The 20,938-nt window shown below is 48.3% G+C and overlaps 1 protein-coding gene across 1 annotated transcript in view; it reads right to left on the minus strand.

Moving 5' to 3' along the window:
• Positions 1-245: 245 nt before the first annotated feature.
• LOC134673366 (AT-rich interactive domain-containing protein 4B-like) overlaps positions 246-20,938 on the minus strand; it is a 30,015-nt gene continuing 9,322 nt past the window's right edge. Inside the window, exons 11-26 of the mRNA XM_063531338.1 lie at positions 18,288-18,439; positions 17,249-17,469; positions 16,580-16,661; positions 16,288-16,404; positions 15,564-15,675; positions 14,763-14,909; positions 14,614-14,656; positions 14,377-14,472; positions 11,864-14,294; positions 11,290-11,438; positions 10,769-10,954; positions 7,921-8,086; positions 4,125-4,228; positions 3,375-3,536; positions 2,426-2,566; positions 246-1,112 (exon numbers count right to left, since the gene is read on the minus strand). Coding sequence (XP_063387408.1) covers positions 1,081-1,112; positions 2,426-2,566; positions 3,375-3,536; positions 4,125-4,228; positions 7,921-8,086; positions 10,769-10,954; positions 11,290-11,438; positions 11,864-14,294; positions 14,377-14,472; positions 14,614-14,656; positions 14,763-14,909; positions 15,564-15,675; positions 16,288-16,404; positions 16,580-16,661; positions 17,249-17,469; positions 18,288-18,439 — 4,341 coding nt within the window. The 3' untranslated portion in view covers positions 246-1,080. The remainder of the gene's footprint in view (positions 1,113-2,425; positions 2,567-3,374; positions 3,537-4,124; positions 4,229-7,920; positions 8,087-10,768; positions 10,955-11,289; positions 11,439-11,863; positions 14,295-14,376; positions 14,473-14,613; positions 14,657-14,762; positions 14,910-15,563; positions 15,676-16,287; positions 16,405-16,579; positions 16,662-17,248; positions 17,470-18,287; positions 18,440-20,938) is intronic.

Genomic DNA, 20,938 nt, shown 5'->3' on the forward strand with positions numbered 1-20,938 from the left:
TTGGTACCTCAGCCTCGCTGTGTGTTGTTTGTATAAGGGTGGGTCAGTGCGTCTCACTCTCTCGTTAAAACAAAATGCGAAATGCAATTCACATTGGACAGTTGACGTCAATGATATGTTTACACTTTTGCACCTTATGCCTTGGTAATAACGCGAAAAATGTAAACATGTCTTTGACGTCGACTGGACAAAGAAATTGGATAGGTGGAATACCACCAAAGGACAGGCGAAATGAAAAGCTCATATCAATAAAACTGTCTATATTCAAATAAACGACGTAATAAATCGAAGAAATATTATAAACCTTAGATAAAAATGTGTCAAATACATTTATCCCATATTTCGATCGATCAGTCTTCAAATATAATAAATAATGTATTTCTTTCATATTTATTGTATGACATCGAGTCCATGTATATATTTATGAAAGCAATATTCTGTCCTGATTCCGCATAATTGCACAATAACAATATTGCTAAATATGTACTTTCACTTATTCCCACATACCCATTGAACTATTATTAAACGTATAGAACCGGTACAAAGAACCATTATGCGCCATGATTTGCTGTCGTTTTGATAACAAACAATAGAAGCGGAGCGTGAATCTCGCGACCTAAACGCGTAAGCGACTTTTACCGCGCTTACGACATTTCAGTCGCGTGGTACAGATTGCGATCGCGACAATTTAATTGTTTAGTATGGCTTTATAGTAATAATAACTCAATGCACATACCTGTAGAAAATATAGATAAAATAATTCGAGGTAACATTTGCGAAACTATAAATTACATATACATACAATTACAATACTTCGGCATCAAACCATGCGTTCGAGCCTTTAAATTATTCAGACGAAACATTACAATAAATTACGATTTAGATACGATGAAAATTCATACAACGAGGTTGTAAGATAGGCATAATAACCATAATAACAATACAGATTCTACATGCTAATGTTCTAGCTTTTCAACGTATCGTAACTTGTAGTAGGCAAGGTCGCGTGCCCGTTCATTCTAAAACGAATGAACTGTGTGGTGGCGCCGGCGGCTGAGATCAGGGCTCCTACTGCCTTCATCATGAGCAAGCGGCCTTCGCTGCCTTCACGGCTGAAAAAAAAAACAACTATTAGAAAATCTAATCAAAATAACGTTAAAAAATGGTAAATTCGGCAAGGATGCAATAAGCAAAAACAGCGGTCGGCAATCTTTTAGCAGCCAAGGGCCACATAGTAGTTAACGAAGTTGACGCGCGCCGGACGTTGTTATTATTTATGACTTTATCAGACATTGTCGTTTGTCAATATTAATATTACATACAAAATAGCCAGGGAGGCTCGCGGGCCGCAAGTGAGAGGTTCGCGGGCCGCCTGTTGCCGACCGCTGAGCTAAAACATCAGGCATTTCATACAGTTGATCTTAAGTCCGCTCGCTGAGTATTCAGCGTAGAATAGTACATTATTGTCGAGGCTCGGAAGTAGCTACTTGCAGGCTGAGGTTTCGTTTTAAACGGACGACCTTGGGAGTCCGTTTAATTGAATCCGAAGCCAGCAAGTAGCCTTCCAGCCGAGTCATATATAGTGCTTTTCTCAAAAATGGTGCAAGAAATATAAATATCATAGAAATATTTTACAAAAGCAACGTTCGTACATATATATTTTGACAAAAAAAAGCCCTTCCCGCCTTTTTACTTTTTTTAATAAAAAAAAGAAGTGTATTTTTCTGCCAAAAATACGCCAACCTATTTGAGACATCTAAATAGTCGCGGTACTAATCATCTGTTTGGCTGTTTAATGGACCTGTGCCTTCATTTGGTATGGTCATTTCAACTTTTAAAAAGTTTGGAACTCGACAAATAATGGAATTTGTATGCAACATTGCAGTCCCAAAATCGAGACTGCAATGTTTTTAACTTTTTAATTTTTGACTGACCATAAACTACGCGCTTCGCGACCTATTTTTTAGACGGCAAAGTCGACTTTGTCGTCCATTTTTGAGAAAAGATCATTTATTTTACTTTCGGTCAATGAAGTTTAATTGTTTCTCTATTGCTACGCATGAAGTCGTAATAGTAGAGGACCCACGCTTGTCATTCAGGCCCTTCCGATCGGTATACGGTGCGGCGCACACGTTTGTCTTTTATTCGGTTAAGGGCAGATTCTGGTTACGGCAGAATCTGGTTATGGCAGATTCGTGTTAGGGCAGAAATACAATCATCAATAAAAGTGGATAGTATGTGTCAAAGAGTAAAGTAAGTATGACAGCATTTCATTTGCCTCAACTCGAAGTAATATTATTGCTGTGCCGGAAAGTGTCCAAACTAGCGAGCTTTTCTGCATGGAGAAAACTCAAAAATATCTCACATTGCCAAAATGTAAACTTGGTTTATTGTGATAATTTTTTTGTAACTAAGAAATATTCACCTTCTCTCTCCTTGCGGCGCAGCTTCTTCCGTCGGCGGTCGATGGCGGCGAGCTCGGCCTTCACCGAGTGGTACGCCTTGCGCAGGTCCGCGAGTCGCGTCGTCAGCACGTTGATGCGAGTCTGGCAGTCCCATGACGGGTCTAAAACAAACACAATGTTTTAATAATAATAAATTGAATGCATAAGGAGGCAAAATATGTTAAATTTATGTGAGATTTCGGTGCGACATCACCGTAATAGAGCGCTTCTGTATGGTGACTGCGAGACTTGGAAAACCTGTCTGTGGGAGTACTTATAGTCCTAAGTGAGGACAGTGGGGAGACACTCCTGACTTCGGTCAAATTCGGCTCCGTTCGGCTCAGCATTGGTCCGAGCAATTATTAGGGTTGGCACTACTTCCTTTTGCGTGCACGACCACAAATAAGATAATCATTTGAATTTTGACAACCCTAAATAGCCGAAAGGGATAGTGCCATATATTAGAAAGGTATAGCATGATTCGATCTTGAAGCGCTGTCAAACTTCGGGTTTGTAGGTAGTGTCTTTTCTGTACGGGAGTACTATTATTTCTTCTGTGGTGAGGATCGGTCCCGGTTTGGTCTCCCATAAAGGCCAAGCTAAACTTCTAAGGTGCACTTGCACCAATCCACTAGCCCGGGGTTAAGCGGTTAAACTGTTAACCTAATGTCAAATTGTACTGGTAACCTTGGCAACTCCAGGTTTAACCGCTTAACCCTGGGTTAGTACAATGGTCTAAGTGGGCCTAAGGGCTGGTTTAGGCGGCGCGTGAACTCGCATGCGATTTTAGTTACATTGCGGACTGTCGGTTACGTCCAATTCAACCGACCGATCAAAAACCGCATGTAATGAAACTCACATGCAAGTTATCGCATCGTCTAAATGAGCCGTAAATGTGTTTGAATGGAGCTGTAAAGAGGGGTGACTGACCGAGCTCGATGAAGAAGTTGTACTTGAGGTCGGGCGGGTGGTCGGCGCGCGCGTCGTCCGTGTCGCGGCGCGCGCGCCGGCGCCCGCGCCCCGCGCCCGCGCCCGCGCCCCCCGCGCCGCCCGCGCACGACGACTCCGACGCCTTGCGCGACCGGGCGCCTGCTGCACGAACGAACACCCACCGTTACACGTAGTCAGAACAATATCGGTTGATTTAAATTAGAGATGCAACGAATAGTTGTTTGGCCGGATACCGGATATTCGGCGTGACCGTCGGCCGGCGGAACTATACCTACATTTCGGCTTTTCAGCTGTGCATTGTGCAGGTTTTTACCTATTTCGTAATTTATGTTCGCGCGGACTCATTTCTAGGTTCGAAATGAGTGCGCGTGCAAGTGAGTGGAATGTTTAAATTGTTTTAAAATAATAAACGAGTACGATTATGACCGTGACTGTTTCTTATTCCAATTCTGTTAACTCCGAAATCAAGCAATATAACTATCCGGTATCCGGCCGGCTATCCAGTGCATCTATAAATGATGTATTAAATGCGTCCGACTTCGAAACTACTTTGTGAAGAGCTGCAACTTGTACCTGCCTCATAAAATATTAATAATAAATAAGCCAAGTGGTTGGATAAGCAAAGTTTTGTAACGTATTTCTAAATTAAGACATGTAACTAAAAGGAGTATAGAAACATGACGCTGTTCGAGCATAAACACTTTGAAAGCGTTTACGCGATTTGCTTACCATGAGACTTGTCAATGTCCATGGCAGAGGCGTCATTCTCACGCCTGTCGTCTTCGTCTTCTTTCCGTTCCATCGGACTGTCTCGCTCCGAAATGCGCCGTTCCCTGTAATAATTTAAAGTTACATATTTTTGCAAGAACACTATCACAGAAGAAAGAAAAGAAAAGAAAATCAGCTAAATGGCAAAGTTTATTCCTCCGCGTATATCATATTCAGTACATCGTTTTCACCCAAGCATTGTACGAGTAAATCTTCAATCTTGCAATCTTATTTATCTTTATCTAAACCAAGGATGGTTTCCTGTCTTTTTATTATTTTTACTTTACACTTCGCTCGTCTCCCTCAACGATTTTATGCAGCGATAAGTGACGCGATAGCTTCTCTAACAAGATCTCGCTGCTGATCATCCCTGCTGTTCAATAGTAGTCTTCAGTACAAGATCTAGCCTAGTTCGTTTTTTAGCATTAGAAAGAAGAAAAGTGACATTGACATGTCTTTTAATTGTAAAACGCTTTTAAAAAGATCAGTAACTATTATTTATGAAAGCAGAAGAATATATGTTCGTATTAGATTCATAATTGTTACATATTTGTCATGACTTATTTTTAAAACGTGTTTTTCCATTAAAAGACACATCAAGATTATTTACCTTTTTTCTAATGCTAATTAAGACGAACTACAGATAGAAGCCTAGGCCTCGAAGGTTTGGTGAGACTGACCTCATGGGCGACATGTCGAGGCTGCTGTCGGGCGTGGTGGGCGGCGTGTTGTCGAGCAGCGCGCGGCGCCCCCAGGCGGCGGGCGCGCCGCCCGCCTCCGCCGCGAGCGCGCCCCCGCCCCCGCCCGCCACCGGCGAACTACAGATAGAAGCCTAGGCCTCGAAGGTTTGGTGAGACTGACCTCATGGGCGACATGTCGAGGCTGCTGTCGGGCGTGGTGGGCGGCGTGTTGTCGAGCAGCGCGCGGCGCCCCCAGGCGGCGGGCGCGCCGCCCGCCTCCGCCGCGAGCGCGCCCCCGCCCCCGCCCGCCACCGGCGAACTACAGATAGAAGCCTAGGCCTCGAAGGTTTGGTGAGACTGACCTCATGGGCGACATGTCGAGGCTGCTGTCGGGCGTGGTGGGCGGCGTGTTGTCGAGCAGCGCGCGGCGCCCCCAGGCGGCGGGCGCGCCGCCCGCCTCCGCCGCGAGCGCGCCCCCGCCCCCGCCCGCCACCGGCGAACTACAGATAGAAGCCTAGGCCTCGAAGGTTTGGTGAGACTGACCTCATGGGCGACATGTCGAGGCTGCTGTCGGGCGTGGTGGGCGGCGTGTTGTCGAGCAGCGCGCGGCGCCCCCAGGCGGCGGGCGCGCCGCCCGCCTCCGCCGCGAGCGCGCCCCCGCCCCCGCCCGCCACCGGCGAACTACAGATAGAAGCCTAGGCCTCGAAGGTTTGGTGAGACTGACCTCATGGGCGACATGTCGAGGCTGCTGTCGGGCGTGGTGGGCGGCGTGTTGTCGAGCAGCGCGCGGCGCCCCCAGGCGGCGGGCGCGCCGCCCGCCTCCGCCGCGAGCGCGCCCCCGCCCCCGCCCGCCACCGGCGAACTACAGATAGAAGCCTAGGCCTCGAAGGTTTGGTGAGACTGACCTCATGGGCGACATGTCGAGGCTGCTGTCGGGCGTGGTGGGCGGCGTGTTGTCGAGCAGCGCGCGGCGCCCCCAGGCGGCGGGCGCGCCGCCCGCCTCCGCCGCGAGCGCGCCCCCGCCCCCGCCCGCCACCGGCGAACTACAGATAGAAGCCTAGGCCTCGAAGGTTTGGTGAGACTGACCTCATGGGCGACATGTCGAGGCTGCTGTCGGGCGTGGTGGGCGGCGTGTTGTCGAGCAGCGCGCGGCGCCCCCAGGCGGCGGGCGCGCCGCCCGCCTCCGCCGCGAGCGCGCCCCCGCCCCCGCCCGCCACCGGCGAACTACAGATAGAAGCCTAGGCCTCGAAGGTTTGGTGAGACTGACCTCATGGGCGACATGTCGAGGCTGCTGTCGGGCGTGGTGGGCGGCGTGTTGTCGAGCAGCGCGCGGCGCCCCCAGGCGGCGGGCGCGCCGCCCGCCTCCGCCGCGAGCGCGCCCCCGCCCCCGCCCGCCACCGGCGAACTACAGATAGAAGCCTAGGCCTCGAAGGTTTGGTGAGACTGACCTCATGGGCGACATGTCGAGGCTGCTGTCGGGCGTGGTGGGCGGCGTGTTGTCGAGCAGCGCGCGGCGCCCCCAGGCGGCGGGCGCGCCGCCCGCCTCCGCCGCGAGCGCGCCCCCGCCCCCGCCCGCCACCGGCGAACTACAGATAGAAGCCTAGGCCTCGAAGGTTTGGTGAGACTGACCTCATGGGCGACATGTCGAGGCTGCTGTCGGGCGTGGTGGGCGGCGTGTTGTCGAGCAGCGCGCGGCGCCCCCAGGCGGCGGGCGCGCCGCCCGCCTCCGCCGCGAGCGCGCCCCCGCCCCCGCCCGCCACCGGCGAACTACAGATAGAAGCCTAGGCCTCGAAGGTTTGGTGAGACTGACCTCATGGGCGACATGTCGAGGCTGCTGTCGGGCGTGGTGGGCGGCGTGTTGTCGAGCAGCGCGCGGCGCCCCCAGGCGGCGGGCGCGCCGCCCGCCTCCGCCGCGAGCGCGCCCCCGCCCCCGCCCGCCACCGGCGAACTACAGATAGAAGCCTAGGCCTCGAAGGTTTGGTGAGACTGACCTCATGGGCGACATGTCGAGGCTGCTGTCGGGCGTGGTGGGCGGCGTGTTGTCGAGCAGCGCGCGGCGCCCCCAGGCGGCGGGCGCGCCGCCCGCCTCCGCCGCGAGCGCGCCCCCGCCCCCGCCCGCCACCGGCGAACTACAGATAGAAGCCTAGGCCTCGAAGGTTTGGTGAGACTGACCTCATGGGCGACATGTCGAGGCTGCTGTCGGGCGTGGTGGGCGGCGTGTTGTCGAGCAGCGCGCGGCGCCCCCAGGCGGCGGGCGCGCCGCCCGCCTCCGCCGCGAGCGCGCCCCCGCCCCCGCCCGCCACCGGCGAACTACAGATAGAAGCCTAGGCCTCGAAGGTTTGGTGAGACTGACCTCATGGGCGACATGTCGAGGCTGCTGTCGGGCGTGGTGGGCGGCGTGTTGTCGAGCAGCGCGCGGCGCCCCCAGGCGGCGGGCGCGCCGCCCGCCTCCGCCGCGAGCGCGCCCCCGCCCCCGCCCGCCACCGGCGAACTACAGATAGAAGCCTAGGCCTCGAGGGTTTGGTGAGACTGACCTCATGGGCGACATGTCGAGGCTGCTGTCGGGCGTGGTGGGCGGCGTGTTGTCGAGCAGCGCGCGGCGCCCCCAGGCGGCGGGCGCGCCGCCCGCCTCCGCCGCGAGCGCGCCCCCGCCCCCGCCCGCCACCGGCGAACTACAGATAGAAGCCTAGGCCTCGAGGGTTTGGTGAGACTGACCTCATGGGCGACATGTCGAGGCTGCTGTCGGGCGTGGTGGGCGGCGTGTTGTCGAGCAGCGCGCGGCGCCCCCAGGCGGCGGGCGCGCCGCCCGCCTCCGCCGCGAGCGCGCCCCCGCCCCCGCCCGCCACCGGCGAACTACAGATAGAAGCCTAGGCCTCGAGGGTTTGGTGAGACTGACCTCATGGGCGACATGTCGAGGCTGCTGTCGGGCGTGGTGGGCGGCGTGTTGTCGAGCAGCGCGCGGCGCCCCCAGGCGGCGGGCGCGCCGCCCGCCTCCGCCGCGAGCGCGCCCCCGCCCCCGCCCGCCACCGGCGAACTACAGATAGAAGCCTAGGCCTCGAGGGTTTGGTGAGACTGACCTCATGGGCGACATGTCGAGGCTGCTGTCGGGCGTGGTGGGCGGCGTGTTGTCGAGCAGCGCGCGGCGCCCCCAGGCGGCGGGCGCGCCGCCCGCCTCCGCCGCGAGCGCGCCCCCGCCCCCGCCCGCCACCGGCGAACGCGCTGAGCCTGCACGCCGTTCTTCTGCTAAAATAACAAATACGGATAAAAATTACACATAATAGTAGAGAACGCTCTCAATACTAAATTTGTATGGCGAAAACCAGCAATTCCTGGATCCGGGAGCGATTTTGTATAGAAAAGAGATATTTGGCTAGTGCAGGGGACAGCAGGGAGGATATACGTTCACAGAGAGAGGCCATGGTTGAGCGAATGAACTTGACCCTTAGTCTCGTTTCCCAGTGGGGTGATGACAATCTGGTCACGTTCAATGCCTCCAAAACGCAGACGTGTCTATTTTCCGCAAAACGGAGTCCATTCGACCTGACTCCTTCTTTCCGGGGTGCATCTGTACCTATTGCCGACAGCCTGGAACTCCTCGGCATGGAGCTGAGTTCAGTCCTCAGCTTCGGCAGCTTCATTGAGTCTAAAGCACAAACTGCGGCCAGAAAGCTGGGCGTCCTAAATACGAGGGGTGATTGGAAAGTTCACGGCCTAAGTATGAAATCAAATCCAAAGATTTTATTTAATATTTTTATTTCTCTACGTAGTCCCCGTCGAGCTCTTTGCACTTGTTCCATCTGGATTCCAAAGCCATTATACCACTTTTGAAGAAACTTTCCTCCAGGCCTTCAAAATAGGTGTCCACTTCTGCTTGGACCTCGTCGTTGGTAAAAAATTTCTTACCGCCCATGTGTTTTTTTTAAATTTGGAAATAGATGGAAGTCCGATGGTGCCAAATCAGGCGAATAGGGCGGGTGGGGCAATAATTCAAACCCACAGTTGTGAATTTCTGCTATCGATTTTATTGACGTGTGCACACGTGCATTGTCCTGGTGAAAGAGAACTTTTTTTGTCAACAATCCAGGTCTTTTTACTTTCAGATCTTCTCGTAATCGGCGTAAAAGGTCGCAATAGCAGTCAGAGTTTATAGTGGTACCTTTCTGGAGATAGTCAACCATTATTACTCCCTTTGCGTCCCAGAAGACTGATGCCATGACTTTATTCGCCGACAAAATGGCCTTTGCCTTTTTGGATGGCGGAGATCCAGCACGAACCCACTGCTTTGATTGCTGTTTAGTCTCGGGCGTGTAGTGATGGACCCATCTCATCCATAGTAACATATATGTCCAAAAAGTCTTGAGGGTCAGCTTCAAACAAGTCGAGACAGTCGCGTGAAATTGTTAGACGAGTGATTTTTTGTTCCACTGAAAGGAGCTTCGGAACCCATCTCGCCGACACCTTTGAAAAACCTAATTCGTTGACTATAATGTTTTGGGTTCTTTCATAGGAGATGCCTACGATGTCAGCTATTTCCCTTACTTTTAATCGTCGGTCTTGCATTATCATCTCGCATATAATTGCCACATTATGTGGATTGGTCACAGTGGTTGGTCTCCCGGGGCGAGGGTCATCTGCGATATTGACTCGTCCCCGCTTGAATTCAGCTGCCCACTTTTTTACTGTCGTATATGATGGACAGGATTGCCCCAATGTACACTGCATATCTTCGAAAATTTGTTTTGGAGTCAATCCTTTTTTATGCAGATATTTAATTACAGCACGTTGCTCCAAATTGTCCATTATGAAAAATCTGTTGACTCTTATTTTTAAATCAGACGTATAATTTATTTTTACAATGTCTTACAATTGAAATTTCCCGGGATGACAACTGAATAATGACAGTTCAAAATGGCGGCAGAAAAAAATTAAAAAGTTTTTTTTTTAATGGTCAGGCCGCGAACTTTTCAATCAGCCCTCGTAAGGTGAAGCGATACTTCACACCTGGACAGCTTCTAACACTTTACAAAGCTCAAGTCCGGTCGTGTATGGAGTATTGCAGCCACCTGTGGGATGGCTCAGCTAAATACCAACTCGCCGCTTTGGACTCAGTGGAGCGCAGAGCCAGGAGGATGATTGGCGACAAGAAGCTAACGGCTAAGCTTCAGTCTTTGGCCCATCGGCGGAAAGTCGCCAGCCTGTCGGTATTCTACAGGTTGCACTTCGGGGAGTGTGCCCAAGAGCTACACGAGCTCATTCCACCGTCCCCATTCTACCATCGGACTTTTAGACGCACGGCCGGTTTCCATCCTTACTTGGTAGATATTCCACCAATTCGCACGAAGCGCTTTGCTTCTACTTTCCTTATGCGCACTGCCAAGGAATGGAATTCCTTGCCGGCGTCTATATTTCCGTGTTCTTATAACCCGGCAACCTTCAAATCAACAGTGAACAGGCACCTTCTGGGCGAGCTCGCTCCATCGTAGGCCACGTCTACGCCTCGGCTAGTCTGTGGCCAAGAGTAAGCCCATTCATAATAATAAAAAAAAAAAAAAAACTAGTACCGAGCTAAGCATGACGTTAAGAATCAAGTTGCTTCGCGCTTCAATTTCCTCCCTCGGCTATTTCCTCCTGGACGCTTGAGTTACCTTTGTTGGCGTGTTGCGGCGCGCAGGCGATGGGCATGTGCAGGTCGGGGCGCGGCGGCGGCTCGGCGTCGGGCGCGGGCGAGCCGGGGATGGTCTCCTCGCACAGCAGCAGCGACAGGTTGCTGTCCTCCTCTAGTTACCTTTGTTGGCGTGTTGCGGCGCGCAGGCGAAGGGCATGTGCAGGTCGGGGCGCGGCGGCGGCTCGGCGTCGGGCGCGGGCGAGCCGGGGATGGTCTCCTCGCACAGCAGCAGCGACAGGTTGCTGTCCTCCTCTAGTTACCTTTGTTGGCGTGTTGCGGCGCGCAGGCGAAGGGCATGTGCAGGTCGGGGCGCGGCGGCGGCTCGGCGTCGGGCGCGGGCGAGCCGGGGATGGTCTCCTCGCACAGCAGCAGCGACAGGTTGCTGTCCTCCTCGGCGGCTACACCCGCCGGCCCGCGTGCGCTGCCCGCCACCACCACGCGAGCGCCTGACAAATACAGTGACAAATTGGAAGCAATTTTAGGCGCAATATCATACACGACAAAAACTAGGAGAGACAGAGCGGTCACTATTAAAACCACTTGTCCACATCTAAAGTTTCACTAGACGACCGTTGTACTAGAATGACAGTTCGTTTCCCAGCAAACAACCCACTCTGTCCACTCGTACTATATTATTTCAGTACAAACCCAGATAGATCAGGACTACTGAATCAGGTCTACTAAGACCGGACAATCAAACTGTGAATTAAATTATCTGAGATATTAAAACAGAGTTTTGAAATGCCGATTTTCATGGTTATACTATAACTTGTGTACTCACTGTGTTTGCGCTCGTTCTTGCAGGCGTCCTCCAGCATGAGCAGCGTCTCGCCGGCGCTCCACTCGCCGGGCGACTTGCCCGCGTGCAGCGCGCTGCGGGCCGCGTCCGTGCCGCTCCATTCCTCTACTGTCAGCTTGTCTATTATTAACCTGTGGAAACAATTATTCATCAAACAAGTGGATTTTTAATCCGCCCGAAGGCTACGCAGCAGATATCGTCGGATGACAAGCAAAACTCGCTAATTAGTCTAATTACTAAAGAAAACAAATATCGACATTCTTTTAGAACTAATATGGGTCACTATGGCTATGAACTTGTTGTGGTACTTAGTGACTTTTGCTTGTCACCCGACGATATATCAAATAGATTGACGACTTACAAAGCATAGTGTGCGCTACACTGAATCTTGCTCAACCCAAAAGGAACATTACCAATTTACGAGCGCTATTGATCGATGAATTTCAGTTATGAATTATTAAGATCTGAATCCGAGTGTTTCTTATTATTAACATGTTACAAACTACTTGCATTACCTGTGAATGGAAGGATGAAACTGAAACATAGTGATATTTACCTTCTATCAGAATCATCTGAATCACTGGACTCGCTTCTATCCTCCGCCGGGAAAGGCGGCAAAGGAATGCTGGCCGCGGCAGCCTGGCTCGAATTAATCTGGCTAGACAGCTTCTGTATAGTGTCACTTAGCACCTTATTGTTCTTGCCCGGCGTAGGCATGGGCAGATCCGCTACACTCTTTCGTCGCTCCAGGATATTTAAAGGACTCAATAACCTGGGCGGCGAGGGTTCTTTCGCCTTGACTTTTTTGATGTCTGCAAGGTCGCGTTTCGCATCGGTAAAGTTAGAAGGCTCACCGAAAATGGAATCCGTGACTGTTGGACTGATTTTCTTCAATGGCTCTTTAGTAAAAGGCTTTGTGTCCTGCTTGGGAGTTTTAGTTTCTAGCGGTACGGGTGATTGTTTGCCTTCCGGTTTGTTAGTTTTGAGAAGGTCGGTTTTAGGTGTAAGCGCGCGCGGTTTATCTTTGTCTATTTTGTCTTCAACTGGTGGTGGAGACATGGACAACCGTTTAGCGCTGTTGATAGCTTTAAGTAGTTTGTCGGCTATCTTAGGGCCCTCGGATTGTACGAGGAAGGCGGGTGGCGGTTCAGGAATTACGTCGATTCGCGCCGGACTATCCGGCTCCGATTTGTCTTCTTCAGTATCTATCAGAGGACTTGATGGGGGTTCTAGTTTAGGAGGATTTGGTTCAGGATCCAAACTCTTCAACGGCTCGATTTTAACTTTGAGCACTTCCTTTACTTCCTTGGGTTTCGACGTGCTTTCGATGGGATCCTTTGTTTTTGAACAACTCTCTTTGGGATCCCTTGTGACTTTGAAAATACTTTCTTTCGGATCCTTATTGACTTTAATAATGTTTTCTTTGGGTTTGAAAACACTTTCAGTAGTATCTTTTGGCTTGAAAATAGTTTCTTTTGGATCTTTATCTTTAGGTTTAGGAATTGTTTCTTTTGTATCTTTTGATTTGGGCACAATCTCTTTCGGATCCTTGGGTTTAGGTGTACTTTCCTTTGGATCTTTAGATTTTAAAGCGTTGTCCTTCGGATCTTTTGCTTTAACAGAAGTTTCTTTAGTATCTTTAGGTTTGAAAATACTGTCTTTCGCATCTTTTGATTTCTGTACATTTTCACTGGGTTCTTTAACTTCCACTTCTTTAATTTCTTTAACTTTAATTGTACTTTCTTTCGATTCCTTCGCTTTAATGGGTTCTTTTTCTTTTGTTTCCTTTGTTTTAAAGATATTTTCTTTTGGTTCCTTGTTGATTTTAAACACATTGTCTTTCGGCTCGTCACTTGGAAGTGGGATAGAATCCAAATCAATCATTGGTGTTTCCTCCTTTACGGTCTCTTCCTTCGAATCTGGAGTGCTGTCACTCGTGGACTCCGAAGGGGTGCTTGGAATGGGTATGTCTTTCATTTGAATTAACGGGAACACAAGCGGCGGAGGCGTGTTCGCAGGCTCTGGAATACTTTCTAGAAGCTCTAGTTCTTTTTCTGGATTTCCCAGCATGCTTAAAATATTGTTTTCAGTTTTTGAATCTTCAACTTGTTCAGACTCGTTAGATGATTCTTTAACTGGTTCTGGAGATTTTGGTGATTCTGAAGTTGGCACCGAGCTGGAGCTTGGTTCTCCTAATTCTTCTTTTATAGCTATATCCTCAGGTTCGTCCTCAGACGATTGTTCATCGTCAGCTCTGCTATCCGGCGAATCGTCGATTAGTTCCCGAAGTTTCGAGACCTTGCTTTTCTTCGAGTATGTTTCTTGATTCTTTGCAGGTATGAAGCCTTCGAAGCGATGTCCTGAACTGCCGTCGCCAGGGAAGGAATCTTCGTCTAAAGAAAATAGACCATCCTTGGAATCTTCCTCAGGGCTTTGTCGGTCAGGCGCGTTGCTCGTGGAGCCAAAATCTCTGAAAGGCGACAGAGACGGTGAACGTAAAGGAGTCGTTCGGGTCTTCAATGGATCTTCGGAAATTTCTTCGCTCAGCGATTTAGACAACGTTGAAGTGTATTTGCTGGGTGAAATATCATCAAAGATCCTATGAGTTCGTTTCTTCTTCTCATCATGCAGTTCTAGTTCAAACGGTTCCGGTTCCTTGAACTCGTAAACATCTTCGTCTTTAGGTTGTTTCTCTGGCGGAGCTGGTTCGGGGGCAGACGCGGTGGTTTGGGGTGGGCTGGAAGCTTCCTTCTCCATCACTTCCTGCTTTATCGGTTCTTCAGTTTCCTGCTTGACTGTGTGAAGTCCTTTAAGTTCTGATCGTATTTCGTTGAGGTCGTAGTCCCGACCTTGGTGAGTGGAAGAGCTGGGGCGCGGTTTCTTGGCAGGAGAAACAGCAGTGGGCGTGGATACTGTCCTGATTGGCCTTTTGCGAGGTTTGCTAGAACTACTGCTGTCGCTGGACTTAGCGTCTTTAGACCTGGGAGCTACGAAAAAAGAGTTTGAGGTTAGTTATGTGTACAACTGGTTTTTTCTGCAATTTAAAGCAATTCATTTTATAATACAAACTTTTTATATTGGACTTGTCGTCAGGTTTCTTAGGAGGTCGTTTCACGTTGTCGTCGCTATCTGAATCGCTATCCGAATCAGAGCGAGCCGATGATTCTGAAAGAAATACTCAGATTTAGGATAAAAATTACAATAATGTAGCCTATTTACGTCCCACTGCTGGCTAATGTGAAAACCAAAAATCAAATTCAGTTTAATCATATAAACTTTTAATTTTTGCATCATTGTCAACAATACCTTCTGTCCTCTTTGATCTGACCCGTCTGCTGTTACTTATGCTCTGAAATAAACAGAAACATAGTAAAAATAAATCATTGTAATTAAACTAGAAAAGTGTATCTCATAGCCAGAAATCTAGCTCCACCTTTATGGGAAAGTAAACTAACCTTCTTATTTCGCATCTCATGCTGCGTCACATTGAGCGCTATCCTCTGAGGTTTAATCCACTCGTCGTATCTCGTGTTCCACCCCGTATAATGTACCCGCAGCATCCCCTCCGACGAGATCTCGATCACTTTCGCCTCGTACGTCACCTGAGACACAACATCGTTAGACACATGCTAGCTCTCAAAGTTTATACTTTGAGAAACTTAAATGAACAAAACGAAAACCGATTGACCCGAGATAAATGCAGGAATTCGCTTTGCAGGCAGTCAGCGTCGAAAACATTTTAACATGCATGGTTTGACAAAGAGTGTGAATTTTAGAAAATAACTGTAGCTACGAAATCTGTTTCGGCTGCCATCGCAACTATGCTTTACAACCAGTTACGATGGAATAATTTTCCTTTTCTTTAATAACAACTTTAAAAAAGAGTTTTTTTTTATTTAAATATTTTTGCATTGCAACAAAACAGTAAACTACAAACTAACATTAATAAATAAATGCTTTCGAAGCTGACTTTACGAAAATGTAATAAAGATGTTAGAAATTGGATCGCAAATTCTATTTTCTGAAATACACGTCTTAGCGCGTTTTTGTCACTTTCTCACATCATTAGTTAGGGCATCAAAAGTTGGTAATTAAATTATGTATTAAGTTTTTTGGACAAAATATTATAATATATGAGCATAACCATACATTGAACAAATTATGTGTTATAACCCAGTCTCAATGTTTAAGTTGTTAGTAGGACAAGTTAGAATTCATCTCGGAGTCATGGCCAACATAAATGTATAATTATTTACCTTCGGTTTCATTACCTTTGATTCCGACTGCGTGGGTCCGTAGTACACTTTTAGCTTGTCACCCACTTGAGCTTTCACGTTGCCAGCACGGGGCGGCTCGTTTGTTGACGGTCTGGTGAAAAAGAGCCAAGTTAAATATGTAAGACAAAACAACACAAAAATTCCAGTTGTAGACGTCTCGCTCTTTTTCAAATCACAAACTTTTATTTTATTATGTTTCATTATTCTTACGAGAATGTCTTTATTGTTATTTTCTTTTCAGAATTATTACAGACCTTCAGCTATCCAAGACTTTATTGGTGCTACTGTGATTTATTAGGGAGTCTGATTTTAGCCTCAACTTAATACGATCACACGGCAAGCAAATAAATCTTAGGAATAAACTCGTACCCTCAGGGAACAGAGTCTGCCTAAGCTAACTTTGCAGCGAGAGAATCTGACATCGCCACTTTAAGCGAAAATTTTCATACCAATTTAACGTTTATGATGTTGCGGTCACACTCTAGGTGTTTTACCACATCGGGCGAACACTATCCGCCGATTACGAACCGATATATAGATATTCTAGATGGTTAAGCAATTCTTGTCAGTAGAAACAGGCGCTAAATTCAAATTTTCTATGAAACGATATCCCTTCGCGCCTACATTTTTCAATTTTGCCGCCTTTTCTACTGACAAGATCTGCTTAACCAACTTTAGTACAATGTGTTATGTGTGTACTCACTCTGTAGTTTTACGCTTCCTTGGTCGCTTGCTGCTGTTGGAGGCGATGGTGTTCCCGCTGCTCGCCGAGTTAGCGCTCTGGCTGCGGCGGCTCTGCATTTTCTTTGTTGGCCCACATCTAAGAAAACCAATTGTTATACCATTTATTTTGTGACACAACGCAGCTTAGGTTCCAAATAATAGCTGTGCTGATGAATAAAATGAGCACGGATTTATTTACCTCACAAGGCAAACGCTACGTCGATTGGTTTAGGGTTAATATTGGTATAAATTATCAAGTAGTATGAACATACCTTGAGGCTCGGCCAGAACTATCACTGTCGGTGGATGCATGTGGCCGCCGTGACGCGCGGGGCGTGACGACGCTTGTGCTTTCTACAAAACAGAAGATAGAAAATCCATTATGGATAAGACAAATTCTTACTTCAATTTTGAAAGATGCTGTAAATGGCGCTGTAGGGCTTCGTACATTACGCATAATGTAACTCTGGTTATGAAAAGTTTACGTTTGAGAATTCAGTTAAGCTCTGGTTTCCTAGGATAGCGGTGACGTAATATAGCGGCCGTCTCCATACAAAATACTACGACACCCACAACCACCACCACAATTTACCACGAAACATGGCGCCATACAACGCTATTTTTCAACTCTTTTATTGGTGTTCCGTACAAAAATTTTTTCACGGGACCCTTGTGGGATCACTTCGGTCTTGCTAATCGACTAAATGTGTTTTACTCAGAGACCGTTTGCCGTAGATAGCTAAAATGGAACAGTTATAGCAATTACCCACTAACATATTAAATACCTAAGTGAAAATCGCTTATTTCCTATTTTAGTGGGTTGAGGGGTAAGATGAAATTATTTTAAATTTTTCATAGACTTACACTTATATTAAAATCAATAATATCTCTTTAATTTGTAGTGATCAGTCGTAACAGGTATAGAACATGTCCATTCATACCTTTAGACGAAATGGGTCGTCGTTTAGGCGTCCGCTTCTCAAGCGCCTCCGTCTTGACGGGCAGCGCGCGGTTGCGGGACTGCGAACGCGGTTTCACAACAATCTTCTCCTCGCTTGTCGTTGTCGTTGTTGACGTTGTGCTCTTGTTATCCTTGTCCTTCTCTTTCTCTTTGTCCTTTTCTTTTTCTTTTTCCTTCTCTTTCTCTTTTTCCTTTTCCACCCTGGACATATAAATACGGGTTAAGGCTCATTTAGACGGCGCGTGGATTCGCATGCGATTTTAATTCCATTGCGGACTATTGATGTTATGTCCAATTCAGCCGACTCATCAAATACCGAAATGTAACGAAATTCGCATGCGAGTTCTCGCACCCTCTAAATGAGCATTTAGGGCTGATTTAAGCCCTATTTAGACGATGCGAGAACTCGCATGCGACTTTCATTACATTGCGGTTTTTGATCGGTCGGTTGAATTGGACGTAATCCATTGTCCAAAATGTAACTAAAATCGCATGCGAGTTCGCGCGTCGTCTAAATCAGCCCTTAGACGGCGTGCGAACTCGCATGCGATTTTATATAGTTACATTGCGGACTTTTGGTTACGTCCAATTCAACCAACGGATCAAAACCCTCAATGTAATGAAACTCGCATGCGAGTTCTCGCACCAACTAATCGAACCTTTACATTAATGATACAAAGCTTCATCAATTTATCGAGGCAAAGCTACGTAAGGCAACTGGAAAATGTAAAAACAAGATTTTTTTTTATGTCGAGCGAGTTTAATACGCCGATCGTGGCTAGGGTTTGCCTCACGCGGCATTTTCGTCGCAAAGCGGCTCGATCTGTGTGAGCCATACTTCTCTTTAAAGTATCTATACGTAAATTGTCGTTTTCAAGAAAAAGGTACCACATTGTCGCTTGCCATACGGATACTCTGATCTTGTATCTTTGTATAAAAATACAAGCAAAATTCGTCCTTATGGTAAGCGACAATATGATATTTTTTGCTGGAGAACAATATGATATTTTTTGACTTACTTAGGAGCAGTGGTGATAAGCGGCTGGTTATCCGCGCTATCTTCTTCATCGCTTCCCCGGATTTTCTCCTTGGGTTTCTCAGTTTTCTCCAATTTCTCTTCCTTTTCACTTTTGTCCGTTTCGCTCTTGTCAGAGTCCTTGTCCTTTGTGCGCTGTAACGATGTAGCATGTACTGGCCATAATCAGTACCAGCCCACTTTATATGTAAGTGTGTATAAAGTGGACTGATATAAGCAAACCAAAAACAAACTAAAATTAAGTAACGACTAATTAGGTACAGCGTGGTTTTATTCAGATGAAAGTAGACGTTAACGTAAGTTAATTCCAAAGAATTTTTGGTACCAAAAAAAAAGAACATTTGTATACTATTGTGGGCTACTTTCCCACTTACACTTATACTTACACTACACTTAACTAATATTAATACACTTATATAAAACATAATATTAATATATACACATATTTATTTACATTTACACAATAATAATATACACGTTATATTTACATATCATCCGTCAATTCTTGACGTTGCCAACAAGTCGGGTGCAATGCACACGCCACCGCGATAGCATTCCTTTGTTCGGAGCGCCCGGTTTTGAGACCCGCTCCGTGCCGGCCGGCCATCGCCGCTCCCCGCTTCAGTCTATGCACTGTACTGACGCGAAACGCATGTCGCTTGTGACCGCTAGACGCATTACGTTCGCTATCGCTTATGCTTTTGTTGACGCTTAATTTCTATTTCTATATTTCTTCCGTACTGTTACCTTCTGTGTTTCTATCTTCCGAACTTTGGACATTCCTTCTGTGTTGTATATATTCTTGACATTATAATATTTATTGGAGAAAGTGGACGTTTGGATTACTGTGGCTGAGATACGTCACGCACCCTATCTACATCCCCATACTGGTGACCCCTGAAGAACACAGTACCAAGAGGATAACATCAGAAAACCGTACGTAGAAGTGTCGAGCAAAATAGACAAAGGGAATACCATTATGTCGCCCATCACACAAGTACCGGCGGCAGTGCCTGTTCCCACTGCACCATCCGTCACAACTGCGCCGCTCGGTTCCACTACAACAACGACTCCGTCATCCGAAGTTTTTAGAGTCGGAGTACGACTTCCACCTTTTTGGCCAGAGGAACCCGCGATTTGGTTCTCGCAGGTTGAGGGTCAGTTCGACATAGCCGGCATCACCAATGACCTGACAAAGTTCCATTATGTCGTCAGTCAGTTAGATCGACAGTTTGCAAAGGAGGTCAGGGATATTATCACCACCACCACCGGCAGCTGACAAATATGCTAAGCTGAAGAGTGAACTCATCAGTCGACTGAGCGATACCACCGAGCGACAGATCCAGCAACTCCTGCATCATGAAGAGCTGGGAGACCGTAAGCCGTCTCAGTTCCTGCGTCACCTGCAGGCTCTGGCAGCTAAGCGCATATCGGACGACGTTTTACGCATGATGTGGACCAACAGATTACCCGCGAGCATCCAAACTGTCCTCGCAGGGCATCCAGATGCTTCGTTGGACATTATCGCAGACCTTGCTGACAGGGTCCACGACATCGGCCCACGCTGCGCTTGTTCGTCACACGTCGCTTCTGCAGGCTCCGAGCAACCTGGCTCCAGTACTGACGCCTTGGCAAGGGAGATAGCTGCGCTTAGGAGAGAGGTTCGTGCCTTGAAGATGGACCGTGAAGGAGGAAGATCCCGCTCAAGGAATCCCAGCCGCTCCAGAAGGCAGAGTCGTTCCAGCACCAGGTCCCAGTCCAGCTACAGGAAATTTCCCATCTGCTGGTACCATTCAAGACATGGCGAGAACGCTAGCAAGTGCGTACAACCCTGTGATTACAAGAAGTCGGGAAATGCCATGGGCAGTCGGTAATGGCGACTCCTGACCGCCCTGTCACATCGCGTCGCCTGTTTGTCACTGACAGAAGGTCGAAGCTGCAGTTTTTGGTCGACACCGGTAGCGACCTCTGCGTCTTCCCCAAGTCGTTACTGCACGAGCGTCGAGCACCGACGGGGTACTACCTTTCTGCAGCCAATGGGACACCCATCGAAACCTACGGTTACGCGCATCTTAACCTGGACCTTGGACTTCGACGCGACTTTCCGTGGCGTTTTGTGGTAGCTATGGTTACTAAACCAATTATAGGGGCAGATTTTCTAGCGCACTATAATTTAATTGTAGATTGTGGTGGTAAGAGGCTAGGTCGTATTGTAGATAACATCACTAGTTTATATGTTAATGCTGTTTCTGCTATTAATACTAGTGATATATTTTCTGTAAAGGTCATGAACGGCAGCGATTCCTGCTACCATCAAATATTGTCACAGGAATATCCTGAGATCACACGACCTGCTGGCATACACCGCACTATACCACACAACACACAACACCACATTCGCACCACTCCAGGTCCCCCGGTATCCTGCGCTCCGAGACGTCTTGCCCCTGACAAGCTGAAGCTGGCGAGGCAAGAGTTTGAAGGTATGTTGGCTAGCGGCACGGCACGACCATCAGAGAGCCCTTGGTCTTCACCACTGCACCTGGCGCCTAAAAAAGATAATGGGTGGCGCCCTTGTGGTGATTACCGTCAGCTCAACGCCCGTACCGTCCCCGACAAATACCCCATCAGGCA

The sequence above is a fragment of the Cydia fagiglandana genome, chromosome 18 (genome assembly GCF_963556715.1).
Source record: "Cydia fagiglandana chromosome 18, ilCydFagi1.1, whole genome shotgun sequence".
Lineage (NCBI taxonomy): Eukaryota > Metazoa > Arthropoda > Insecta > Lepidoptera > Tortricidae > Cydia > Cydia fagiglandana.